General features: G+C 43.2%; 1 protein-coding gene across 2 annotated transcripts; it reads right to left on the bottom strand.

The window, feature by feature from the left end:
* On the bottom strand, nt 1–10,344 carry LOC116044608 (helix-loop-helix protein 2-like). 2 transcript variants are annotated; one of them, XM_035998762.1, is made up of 2 exons: nt 10,270–10,344; nt 1–2,399 (listed from the first exon to the last, which is right to left on the bottom strand). In XM_035998762.1, the coding sequence occupies exon 2, from the start codon at nt 2,356–2,358 to the stop codon at nt 1,987–1,989; it is 372 nt and encodes a 123-aa protein (XP_035854655.1). In that variant the 5' UTR covers nt 2,359–2,399; nt 10,270–10,344; the 3' UTR covers nt 1–1,986. The 2 variants fall into 2 exon arrangements, with proteins under 2 accessions (XP_035854655.1, XP_031147794.1); XM_031291934.2 differs by lacking the exon at nt 10,270–10,344 and adding an exon at nt 3,418–4,130.
* Nucleotides 10,345–13,799: the final 3,455 nt, after the last annotated feature.

Raw genomic sequence — 13,799 nt, 5'->3', positions numbered from 1 at the left:
TTTGTTTTCAAGTATTTCCGTTTTAATTAAAAATAACACCGGAAAATATGAAAAGTTTGTCCATTAGAAACCAGCTGTCACACGACACCTCTACTACAAAAGATCTGCATAAAGCAACAAGTAGCCTACACAACCCTGAAGAGACAAAAAATCTTTGGATAGAGGATATGTTGTTTTTTTTCTTCACTATAAAATTACTTATTGAATATAGTAATACAAAGCAGACACAAATAAATAAATCCAAAACATAACATCAAAACATTGAAGAGAATAAATTCAGTCTATTTTCGAAATTATTAGTATTCATTTTTGGTAACAGCAAAAAAAGGGGTTTGCTTCTTAATCGCATGATAACCCCTTGGTGGTAGAAACTGTTTGACATAATCATTCTTCACATGATTACATTATTCTGTCATTTTTAAATTTAATGCATTTTTGTTTTCTAGGCAGCCCAATTCTTGTTCTTTGAGCAACACAACAGTTTAGGGAAATAAACATTTATGGGGCCATTGATCCCCGTTTTGAAGTGCTTATCGTTGCTATTGATAGGCAATAGACGTGACAGTAAAAAACAAAAGATAATGACATACATCAAACATAGGCTACATCAAACGAATAAGTTATGGATTAACAGAAAGTGCCATTTTTTTAAGAGTAGAACACCATCACTTTCCATTTTCAATTTCACAGCCTAAAATATAGAAGCAACAAAACAATATACATTTATACAAAAAGACGCCAGCCTATAATATCAACATAAATAAATTAGCCTTAAATATCAACACAATTAAATAAATAACTCCATACACTTTTTAAAAAAATGATTAAGGTCACAATTTTATATGTCATAAGTGGCACTTTTTCTTCTTTTTTTTTTTTCTTCCTTTACGGAAAACATCATCTAAACTAGATCTAAAGCAGCTATCTCGTTTACATCCTTTCATTTCGATGTGAAAATGCCCCAGTGTTTGTTTTATTAGACCTCAAATGAATACAGTGAGGGGAGGACTTCGTTTTTAGGCTTGAATATATTCATGTCATTGGGTAGGATTCAACTAATATCATGTATTAGGGGGATTTCATGTGGAAATTAAAGTTTCTCTGAAACCCAAATTCTTGATATCCATGATAACTCTCCACATTTTCCTCTCCACTATACATCACCTTTGGGAGGGAAACATGAATGGCTGCGGGGCTCGTGCAGCCCATCCTCCCCCCACATGTATGTCGGATAATAACCATTATTCGCATTATTGCATCTAACAGCTCAAACGACTCGGCGCTTGTTGCTTTTGTTCAGTGAGCGGTCTGGACTGAAAGTTGAGGCTTTCAACAACTTTTACACCGCCGCCATCAAAATAACCAACACTGGACTCACACTGGGGTCAACTCAGTCAACTAGCAGGTATGGCAAAGTCCCAGCATCCGGGGAGAAGTTGCTTTCATTTGGTAGGAGAAGTTGTTTCATACATTTTGCCTCTAAATTTATAATTGGCGGATTGTTTTTTTAAAGTTAGCTGATTTTGTTTTTGTTGGTTGTAGGCTAATTAAAAGCTCAACGATTGCATTTAAGTTCCTGAAATCAAAGTAAGATGGGCGCTCGTAACACAGGTGACAGGCCGATATCCGTTTGCAGATATTGACATTGACATTGTATAGGCTATCTGCCGTTAAAACATGGGATGAAACATGTGTTTATAACCTGCATTCATTAAAATGTTCATTCAGGTTTTTTAGTTTTATTTTGTAGGCCTGACTTGTCTCCGGAATCTAGAATCAAATTCCTGACTCATTTTCAATTGACAAATTTGAAAGTAACGTCTTCACAAAATAGCAGCTATGAAACAAACACACTGGGTAGGCTATAGCTGCTTCTCATCAGTCGACCCTAACTGCCAACCTTGCCATACCCGATTGACGCCCAGCATGCACTTGAGTCCTGTCAACCCCAAACCAAACCATTTCTCTCTCATGGAAGGGTGACTTTTAAACATCCAGCACATGATTGAGATAGGAGATGTAGCATATAGCCAGTCTGAGGATCTCGATCTTGGAGAGTTTCTTGTCCGGGGGCAAAGTGGGGAGTAATTTCCTCAGCTCCGCGAAGGCCACGTTGAACGCCTCCACCCGGATCCTCTCTCTGGTGGCGTGGGCCGAGCGGTACTTGGCCGTGGCCCTCCGCCTCCGCCTCTTCTCCTCCCTGCTCAGCGGCTGGTCGCCTTTACATTTGGCCCTCTCCTCGCCCTCCGCCGGCTCGTCCGAGGTGCAGCCGGCCGACTTGAGGCCGTTCAGAATGGACTCCGGGTCGGACTGAGTCCAGGAGAGGTCCGCCTCCGCCTGGTCCGGGCTCAGCATCATTTTTATTCTCTGATGTTGGCACTCACTCCTCCTTAAGAAACCTGTGGTGTGGACAAACCCAGCTATTAAAACAGTGATTTTCTTTTTAAAGATTATTTTTGGGCATTTCTGCCTTTAATGGATAGAACAGCTGAGATATGAAAGGGAAGAGACATGCAGGAAACCGTCACAGGGCGGACTCGAACTCTGGACCTTCTGCGTCAAGGAACAAACCTCTATATATGCGCGCCCGCTCTACTAACCGAGCCAAGCCGGCCACTTAAAACAATGATTTATGCTATTCTCTCCCAACCCAAGGGAAACTGCCCCTGCATGTGTGACACATGCATTTCTATTATAGGATAAAGATATCTACATTTTAAACAATGAGGCCTCCAATGTCCTATCTTCTTAATACGTCTGTTGTTGATAGAAACTCACAAAGAACACACAAAAAGAATGAAAAAAAGTAAATTAAATGTAATTGTTTTGAGTGTTTTCTGCCACCCCGAGGCCCCAGAATGAGAGCTGTCACAGCGGGTGCTTGTCTAGGTTCCAGGGCCTCAGTGTACATTCGTTGCATAATGACATTAAACTCCATAAATAATGAATGCCTCGAACAATTCGTGTAATGGTTAATTTTTAAAGCCTGCGGCCTTCGCACAATTAGGAAAAATATCCCATTCTTAAAGTGTCATATCAACTGATTAATTTTTATTTGATAATAAAAAAAAAAAAAAAAGAATAATTATGCGAGTTGGGCTCATTTTAGAAGGAGAAACTCTTTTTGGTGAATTAACATAATAAGAATTGGCCATCTGTCACAGTGTGATGAACACATCTGTTTGACTGAAGCCAGAGTGACTTGACAGCATGGAGGCACAAGACGGCAAAAATAATGTTGACATCTGCTTGACATGAAATTATTGGAGCTAGTGTTTTTATAAAAACGAGGGAAGTAAAAATGTCGAAATCAGCGGCATATAAGAATAGAAAAACCGCTGATGGAGGCACAAGCATTTCAAAACAAACTTCATTTGTGTAGGCTATGCAGAATTGGTTTCCACATTTGAGACTCACCTTGACAAAGAGTTGGGAGGCAAAATCTTCAGGAAACCAACTTAAAAAAAAAAAACGCTCTTGAGCGGAGCCTCAACTCCAAATTAAGTCATATTCCACCGTCACAACCATCAAGATGTTCAAGAGATGACGGGCATTCAGTCTCACGGAAAATTTAAAATAAATAAAAATAAATATATGAACTAGTTTTACTTTTTTCACCCGCGAACTTGCAACATGGGAATCACTCGGGCTGGGGGTCAAACGTCAAGCAGGGAAATGTTTCTGCACATCAAGACGGTCCCGAAGTCTTATACAGATGATCAGTGATCAGTCGATTGACAAAAAAAAAAGGTAATAATGATGTGAGCAGGGATCAGTCAGCCCCCCCGTGTGATCCCAGCGATGGAGAGACAATAGAAGAGATGGGCAGATAGTGGAGAAAGTGCAGCCAGGGCTTTTCGTCCATCCGCCTGTGGAAGATGGAGATAAAGGGGCGAGATAAGCGCGGCTCTCCCGTGTCAGGAATGAGCGGATCGGAAGGCAGTTCAAAGATAATCCCCTCTCTTTTTTTCCTCCAGTCTTTCTTCCACCAAGTGTCATATGCGAGATAAAATCCAAACGATCCCGACTAATAAAGGCTCACTTCAGGGACGGAGGGGATGGAATATATTTGAGGAATGGTATTGTCTAACGCCGCCCCCTCTCTCTCTCCCTCGCTCTCTCTCTCTCTCTCACACACACACACACACACACACACACACACACACACACACACACACACACACACACACCTCCTCCCTCTCTCTTCACGCCCCTCAGCCCTCAAGCGCTCTCCCTCCCGTGGGAGAAGTGGGCAAAGGGAAAGCAGAGATGTGTGCATGATAAAGGATAGCGAGACAAATAAATAAATACGCGTGTCCGTGTTGTGAGTTTGTGCACGTGCGCAGGTTTTCGGTGAATGATTAAAAAAAAATTAGCTCTGTTTTAAAAAAAAAAAAAAAAAAAAGTAAGTGCAGGTAGTGAGAGGGAGAGCGAGGGAGGTTTTTCAACTTAAAAGCAAATCTGATTCGCTTGAAAGTCAGGAGCCCATGCTAAAATGTCTTTTTATTTGTCTACATTCTATATAAGGTAAGACATAATATGTTAAGTTAACAAGCTAATAGTAGCCTACTTTCCCTGATTCAACAACAGTTCAGTGAGATGGTCAGCCTATTTGTTTGTGCCATGGCTTTTGAAAATAATGAATAATTTAAAGAATGATTTAGACAGCATCAGTGTTTTAGATGTATCACATTGTCTGCTGTGTAAAATAAAAACTTAAACTTTTCCTATATGTGATTCCTTGTTTCTGTAGCAAAATTGTAAATGTACTCCTTGAAATGTGTTTCGATTTGTCACTAGTTTTTAATTATTCCCGATGTACAGTATATAAGAGTAATTTACGAGTTACAATTAATAGTTTTTATCAGGCTTGGGTGTGCGAGTTGGCTGTAACTACACCTATGGGTGGGACTAAGACTCTTTTCAGTGACACACACACCTGAGTCTGCTTGATTCCAATTTGAGCCAAATGTGTTCATTATAAAGAAGACATTTTAACAGGAGCAAATGTAACTGTCGTGAGTCATTTCAAACACAGATAAGGGATCATTTTACCCCAGGGGAAAACAGCAACAGTAGGAGGAAGATAGATGAAAAACACACACACACACACACACACACACACACACACACACACACACACACACACACACACACACACATATATATACATAGCCTACTTTTTTGTATCATTTTAGATTTTTGGAAAAGACTTAAAGTGACTTAAATGTTGAGTTCTCAATCAAGCCCCTTTCAGGTTGGTTTATGTCACTACCAATGTCTCCTTCGCTACTGCAATAGCATAGAGAGAGGAACAGCGCAAGGAGAAGAGGATTGAGAGAGAGAGGGAACATCTGATAGAAGCAATTTGAAAGTCAGATCCAGAAAAAAAAGATAACATACTTGTTTCATCATTTCAGCTTTTGGAAAATAATAAAAGTTTAGCATTTCACAAGAAAATGTTTTAGGGTGATGTTGACAGCATCAGCTTTTTAAGTATCCTATTCTGTGAAGTCCTATTCAAATTTGACTTTTCTTAAACAAATTCTTATATTCGTTTTGTAAACTAATTAACTAACTGTTACATTAGTCCAGTGGTTCCCAACTGAGTACCCTTCAGGGTCCAAGGGTCAGGGGATAAATCTGAGGGGTCCTGAGTTAATTAAAGGGAGAGGAAAGAAGAAGAAAAACAGTTCAGACACAAAATGTATATTCATCCTTTGGACTTTTGCTTTTTTGTGTAAAATATTGGATAACTTGCCCTCTCTTGGGCATCGGGCAGTTATTGAAAAGAAACAATGTGAGAAGTTTAGAGAGGAAACGTGTCATTGATGGAACTCCTAACAAGAGAGATCTGAAACATGACCAGGAGCACCACTGGTCAAACTGAAAATATCTTTAATAGTGTAATAATATGTTGGTGGTGTTGTCTATGTTAACATAAGGCATATTGACACAACCCTGCAGGGCGAAAGTGACGCTTTTTAGAGGAAACTTGGTGTATGGTATAAAGTTTCTCCTTTCCTCTTTGCTCCTTTTCCTCCACTCTTCTTGCCCTCCTCCCATCATGCATCTCTGTGCCCGGTGGCACCACCAGCAGTGGGTCATGAGAGCACGGTTCCAGAGGAGGGGCAGTGGCCAGTAAGTGTGGGGACTAGCTGCGCCTAACGAGGTGATTAAAACGATAAGGGGAAGTACGGATGACTTGCCGTGGCCCGCAGCCACCGCCATGCTTATTGCCACACACACACACACACACACACACACACACACACACACACACACACACACACACACTGAGTGCGAGAGAGAAGAACTACAACAGTGCCAGGACCATATCAGTGTGAAATCAGCATGTGTGTGTCTGACAGAAAGAGAGAGAAAGAGAGAGAGAGAGAGAGAGAGAGAGAGAGAGAGAGAGAGAGAGAGAGAGAGAGAGAGAGAGAGAGAATGTGTGTGTGTGTGTGCATGTGTGAGATGACGGACAGCTCGCCTTAGGCTCCGGCCGGGTCCGTGTAGTGTGTGTGACACAGAGAGACTCACAGCGGGGTGTATCGGAGACATGTCAGGACCAGGAGACAGAGGCCTCCTGACAGCTGGAGCGCGCACACACACACACACACACACACACACACACACACACACACACACACACACACACGCCCCACCACCCTAATTGCTCCACAGACGGAGAAGTGGAGAAAGTCTATGCTTGGTGGTCTGCGTCACCGGGGCCCCTCCTCAGTCTGCAAGGCCCTCGGCCAAAGACATGAAGGACCCCTCCAAGGCTGTTTTGTTTGTGCCTGCTGCAATTACATCCCACAGCTGATGTACTGACTGTGGAGACAGGGAGGCAAACTGCAGGGTGTAGTCACCAGAGAATGGCCATATCAGTCAGAGGGATGAGACTTGGTTTAGTCATGACGTTGCTGGTAAAAGGCATTTTGTTAATGTGCACTGAATCTCCCATAAGATCATCTTACATCACAATTACAATCAGATGTAATACTGAACATCCAGAAACTTCACGACAAGATCATGTCTGCAGTTGTGATTGATTCAACAGTAAATCCATCTTGCAAAGCTGGTTCTGCTTTAACAAGACACGTTATTGCATTAGGAACATTTCAACCCCCAAAAGAAATCATAAGAATTCAAAAACAAAAATATCCACTTTAAAGGGGATGTCAGTGTTGTGTTTACAGCTTGTTGTGCTGCCCAAAAGTGGCCAAAAAGAACAGCTAAAATAGGCATCAAATCCTTTTTTCATGCATGCAGGAAGATAGGCAACATCTGCAAGTCTACCCTCCTTTGAATTAAGAAGAGATGAGTACTTCTAGACGAAATAAGGCTCACAGACAGCTCTGTATGCATTTATGCAATACAATATGTAAGATTATATAATGTTGGCAAAACCTCTATAACACCAGAGCAGCTACATATTCATGGCATTTTTTCTTCCACATTAATTTTAGAGTAACATATGCCTTTGAAAAGATTCATATTAGGGAAAACTTAATTGTCCATCGCCAAGAAGATGGACACTTGTCTTTTACATGACAAACACACAGTACACACAGTACACACAGTATACTCATTTATGACAGACGGTCCTTTTAACCCAACTCAGACCATTACTATTGCATTAAAGGAATATTTCAACCCTCTAAGGTTCTTTGAAAACCAAACTTGCAAGCTATTGAAATTATCCAATGTTTTTTCCAATCAAAAAGCTTAATTTGTTCATTTTAGGGTGAAATATTCCTTTAAAAAGACCACCTCAGGAACAGGAGTTTAGTCTGGGTTGAAATGCCCTCTCGCTGTGTTTCCCATAATCATTCAGAACTGGCAGACACACAGGAAGCAGTACACTGATTTATGGTCATGATTATTCTTTGCAGGGCTTATATCACCGATCCAGCTGAGGCCTAATACTGCAGAGTTTCTGAGGAAATAAGATGCAAATTTGAAACCTGAGTTTTTGGAAAGGATCGCATTGTATCCCAGGCTAAGGCAAAAAAAATTGTAATTGCTTTAAAGACCATGAAAATACCTTTTTTGTGTGTGTAGGTGGACGTCATTTCAAAGAAGCTGTCATCAGTAAGTTGCAAAGTGACGAGAAAGTGACGAGACGTCTGTAATGGAGTTATTTCTCTAATCAGTCAGAGCTCAGTAGACCCCGCAGCTGTCAGAGCCGCTTGTTACAACAGAAAACACCTTGAACTCGTGTGACATACTCCCACCTGTCACCTAACACACACACACACACACACACACACACACTTTTGAACATTCAGGGAGCAGTGGGATGGAGCTGTGAAATGGGAAGGATTAGTCACTTTGTCAGGAGATGTATGAGGCTTCTCTCAGGTGGACCGCGAGCCACAGGGGGCATCTGGGAGAGGGAGAGGGGACAGAGAAGAAAATTAGAGGCCGGAAAGAAAAAATAGAGAGGAGCAGACATGGAGGAGAAAAATGAAAGTGTGCAAAAATGAAGACGAAGTGGAAGAAAATGCAGTTTGCAAGACAGAAAAAAAGAAGATTGCAGAAGTTGTGGTGACTAAGCGTTTAGTATCAGAAACTCTTAATTTGACAGCGATGTAACTCTTCTCGCATTTGCATCACTTACATCACTCGGACACACACTCACGCACATGGGAACACTCTGGGCAGTGTGTGAACGCCAACTTGTCCATGTGTTGTGTTCAGTCTTTTCTTCCAGGGTAGTGAAATAGGCAGCGGCCTGGACCCTGGCTTTGTGTGTGTAGGGAGGGGGGTTGAGGGGGAGTTCAGGCCTGAACAGGAGGTGTGGGATCCAGAAAGCTGGGGGTCCCATGTGAGAATGTGGCCATCGTCAGTGCTGCAGTGGCAGGCCTCGGCACCATCTGTGCTCCCAGCAGGGCGCCCAGCACGTTCTCCGCCACCCAGACACACACAAAGGTGCTCACTTTCTCTCATGGACGTGCAGTCACACACACACACACACACACACACACACACACACACACACATGGGACTAAACAGTGAGAGATAGGAGGAAGGATGATGAGTTTGTTGATTGTGCAGCAAACAGGATGATAGCGTCTTGTTGATGATGCTGACATAAGTGTGATGACTTCAGAGAGTAAGAGGAGGCCTTATTAGTCAGCAAACAACCCAGCTGTTTCGCAATTCACACAAAAGTACATCTCTTATTCTCTCACTACACTGTAAAATGTCAAATTTTATTCTTCTTTGAAAGAGATTTTAGTTGTAGCAACAAACCAAGCCAGTCTCTTGCTTCAGGAAAAGTGAGTGAGTTCTCATAACTGACAATCTTTAGCTGCTCCACAGCCTCCCATACCTCTTCCTCCTGCCCGCTGACCCTCGTGTCTCAGCCCCCAACCCTCCTCAGAAGCTGCACCTGCCTCATTTACTGTGTTGGTGAGCTCAGCCGCCCTACACCTCCATCTTCCTCATACCTAGCACCTCAGCCAGCTGCCCGCCCCCTACTCTCTCTCTCCCTCTGGCCCCACAGCCTCTCCCAAGTGGCCCCTGTCCCTCCATCCAGGGCCTCCAGCTGGCTGATGGGTTCATTAGGCCCACAGCTCTGCCAAGGAGCATGCTGCTGTTCAGGCCAAACTGGGAGGGCATCAGGGGGCCCCTGGTGGTCATTGGGCACAGGCCATGGTCATTGGAGGTGGGACAGAAAAGTCCCAGAATGTCCCACATGTCGATTTTCAGGCTCTGTGTCCATTCTTGGAGTCGGAGACTGTTATTTTGTACATTAGCAATCTGGTTTGGGGCTTGTTTCTCCCTGAAACTTTAGCGGGAAGAGCATGAGGCGTTGTGGTTTGAAGGGGTCCACATAAACAATGAGGGAAACAGATTTCTAATAATCCCCACAGGTCGCAGTGACATCTGGCCCAACACTTGAGCGTTGGCTCAATTAATTCGGAAAACACAAAACAAAAAGCGCCGGGGGCAAAGATCTGGGGGGACTTAACAGGCCGCTTTGTATGTGTGTGTGCGTATTGATTATGGCATTTGATGAAGTCAACTGTGGTGCATGTGTGTGTGTGTGAATTTTGTTCAAATTAGCAAGTTTTACAGCTGCTTTACTGAAACAGCTAATCATGTTCCTCTTTTTAAGCACAAATCTTGTGAAATAAGAAAAAGATGCAAGTTAGTGTAAAATGTGAACTTTTCCTCCCATAATCTCTGTCTAATACACACCTACAATACTTTGCCTGCAGCTTTACCACAATTTTTCGTTCCCACCACTCTCACCTTTTCCCTCCTCTGTCTCCTTCTTCTTGGCGATGGGTCAGCTGGGATCGAGGCCTCCGTGGCTGGGCTCAGGTGTAGTCTCAGCTGGGCAAGAGGGGAGAGGAGGGGGAGAGAAGGGGGAGAAGAGAAGAGGAGAGGAGGGGAGACGAGAGGGGACAACAAGGATTCTGTCCCACGGGCTACCCAAGAGGGAGTCCGGCAAAAAATAGGAAATAAACACGTGCATTCACGCAAGTAAAAAAAAAAAAAAAAAAAAACGTCAACAGCTTTGTCCCTCACCCCTCCTTCTACACCTCCCCCATCTTCTCTCTTCCCCTCTTTCTCTCTCACTCTTTCTCTCCTGGGAGAGGCCTGGCCGGGCTTGGCCTGAACGCCATCTGCTGCATAATGTAACGGGATGGAACTCCAAATCCTTCATTTCCACTCACTGCTTGTCATCTCTGTGTATGTGTGTGTGTGTGTGTGTGTGTGTGTGCGCATGTGTGTGTGTCCACTCGTACAGTTGCATATGCACACACACACACATACACTGAAAGGGTGTGAATGTTCAAGCGCGTGTGAGATCTCATTTTACGGATGTTGTGACATTAGCTCGCCCAGCGATGATGTTGAGTGATGGTTTGATGAAATAAAAGGTGACGCCAAATGTGTGTGTGTGTTTTTTTTTTAAAGGATTATTCCGCTGTTTTGAATATGCATGTCTGATGGTTTTCATAGCACCCGCAGAGGAAAAAGAGACAACTCGTGGCATTGCTAAGTTGTTTTTGCCTTTCCAAATCCATTTTTCGTTGCAACAAAGTCTTTAAACATCTCCTGGGCTCCTGGGGAATCTTAAGAATGGCAACTTGCCAGAAATGTCACAAATTTGCTTTTTGTTTACAAGTTAACAAACAAAAGTGCGCACACACACACACACACACACACACACACACACACACACACATACACACACAACACACAACACACAACACACACACACACACACACACACACACACACACACACACACACACACACACACACAGTCGTGTTTAAGTGCCCCACCCCTCTCTGCAGCGCCGGTAACCCGGAGGTGCAAAGAGTTGTCCCTCCATGTCCCAGTGGGGCCACTGTGAATTGGGGGGCCATCTGTTTTCTGGTAATAAGCTTTCTCTTCATTCATCCTTTCTCTCTATCTTTCCCTCTTCCTCACTTCTTCTTCCTCTCTGTGTTTAATTCTGCTTTTGTTTTGAAAGGTTGTGCTGTCTTCCCCCCCGCACGCACACACACAAGACATAAAAAGACGCAGACAGACAGAGAGATCTGCTATGAGAGGCCGCATCGCTTCTGGATACAAACACTGTGAGTTTAGGGGAACAGAGACATGGTGAAATATCACAGTGTGAACCCTGAACCCTGACCAGCTATCCATGCTTGTTGACATAAAGTAAACGTGACACATCCCTCCTCACATAAACCCATACACCCCCTCCAGCTGTTGGGCAGGCACTGAAGTCTGTAATACATTTGATTTTCTTTGTTTCATTGGTATTATGCAGTGGCTCTGGTAGCATTTAGAAATAAACACTTGTACAGCATGTTTTTGTATTTGGTTGTATTTGTGTATTTGTTATTGGTTTCTGTTGTGTGTTTTTTCAGCCGGGTTTCGTAGGCCTATTTGGTTGTGTATTTTCCCTTTGCAGTTTTGTCCTAATACTAATGGGTTCTAGAATTGGCAAAGATGTTTTCTTCATTTGCTTTTGTTTAGTTGCAGTGATTTGAGCTCTCAGGGCCACATTAATATATTTTTTTTGATCCAAATAAGCTGACAATAAATACATGATCTATTCATCAGTTGTATTATTTGTCTGCAAAGAACAAATTTATAGCACAGTATAATAATAATAATAATTAGAATTTTATTGAACTGACTTCACCATCTTGCCACAACTCACAATAAGACCCCACTCCCATCATCCTCCTCTGCTGGAGCCATAACCTCACCGGCGAGTCACTGACGACTGCCTGATTGTTTAAGTTTTGGTTTGGAGAAACATTTGGTATTAAATGGCAGTGGATCGATCAGAATAGTTGCCATGGCTACGCTGCGATGTGATGGGGAGAGGCTGAAGGGGAAGGGAGCAGAGGAAAGTGGATTTAAGTTCACACCCACAACACACACACACACACACACACACACACACACACACACACACGTACACAAAAATACATAAACACAGAGCAGAAAGTGGCAATTGAGAGTGAATGGAGAGCTGTCCAAGGTCCAGCTTTAAAAGTGCACAGCTCCTTGGCTTTCATAACTTCCCCTGCACACTACATGGAGCAGGACATAAACAGGTTTGCAGCTGTGTGTCTGCTCCTGCATGGGTGCACCAATTCAAACCTAACACCACACAACACACATTTATGTTTCATTATGGGCCGTGCATGACAACATCGATATGTCATCTGATATTGTTCATTATCTCGGCTGTTGCATTATCCGATTTATGGCTTCCTATGGCAGGTTTCAATACAACCCAGTGTTATATCATGATTATGAGCGGTCTGGGTGCTGGGATGCTGTCTGCATCTCATTGAGGCAGAATGAAGTGGATCAATATACCAGAGGGGGCTGAATCAGGGGGTCTCCATTTGTGCGTGCACGTGTGTGTGTGTGTGTGTGTGTGTGTGTGTGTGTGTGTGTGTGTGTGTGTGTGTGTAGACAGACAGCCTTGGGAGATCAGAGTGCACAACTGCTTGCGGCTTCAAACTGTCTCTCTTTCTGTCTCTCTCACACACACTGCTGTTTTTCACTGCATGCACAAGCACAGAGTGGACTGTTTTGATCGGAGCAACGTTTTGGTGTAGAAACCATATAATCACACAGTATATCAGCCTGTGACTGCTTCTCCCCCCCTTGTGTTGGTTACAAACTTCATGAAGCCATATTTCTTCTGTGACACAGCAGGCAGGCAGACAGGCAGGAGTCGGGCTCTCGCTTGCTCTCATTTAAGTGCAGATTTACAAGCTGTTTGCAACAGAAGCTTAGGTGCCTTTTCAGAATGCGTTCTGCCTAGTTGGGAGGAAGCTGCCATGTGAATACATCTGTTGTGTCATCTAAAGTGCAGCAAACAGGCTGTCTGGCTTTCTGTGTTATGAAATTGAAAAATCGGAGCCCTGTAATAGCTCAGGTGCACTGTTGGTTTGTTCAGAGGAAAGTGTTTGTTCTTGTTGAAGGGATATTTTTATTATCTTCACACACACACACACACACACACACACACACACACACACACACACACACACACACCCTACTGTACACACACACACACACACACACACACACACACACACAATGCAAGGTGAAATACGCAAACCCAGTTTAGCATACAGATGATAACTGGCCCTACAGTACACACACACACACACACACACACACACACACCCCCACTGTTACCTTGCAATTACACTAATTTAATGCCCCATTCCCCTCTATTAATTTCGAATTCTGTCCACATTTTTTGTCTTGCTTTAAATGAAGGGGCTGC

The sequence above is a fragment of the Sander lucioperca genome, chromosome 24 (assembly GCF_008315115.2).
Source record: "Sander lucioperca isolate FBNREF2018 chromosome 24, SLUC_FBN_1.2, whole genome shotgun sequence".
NCBI lineage: Eukaryota > Metazoa > Chordata > Actinopteri > Perciformes > Percidae > Sander > Sander lucioperca.
This window is presented reverse-complemented; position numbering and strand designations above follow the sequence as displayed.

Coding starts and splice junctions, on each gene's coding strand:
- LOC116044608 (XM_035998762.1), bottom strand. CDS start 2,358: ATGATGCTGAGCCCGGACCAGGCGGAGGCGGACCTCTCCTGGACTCAG.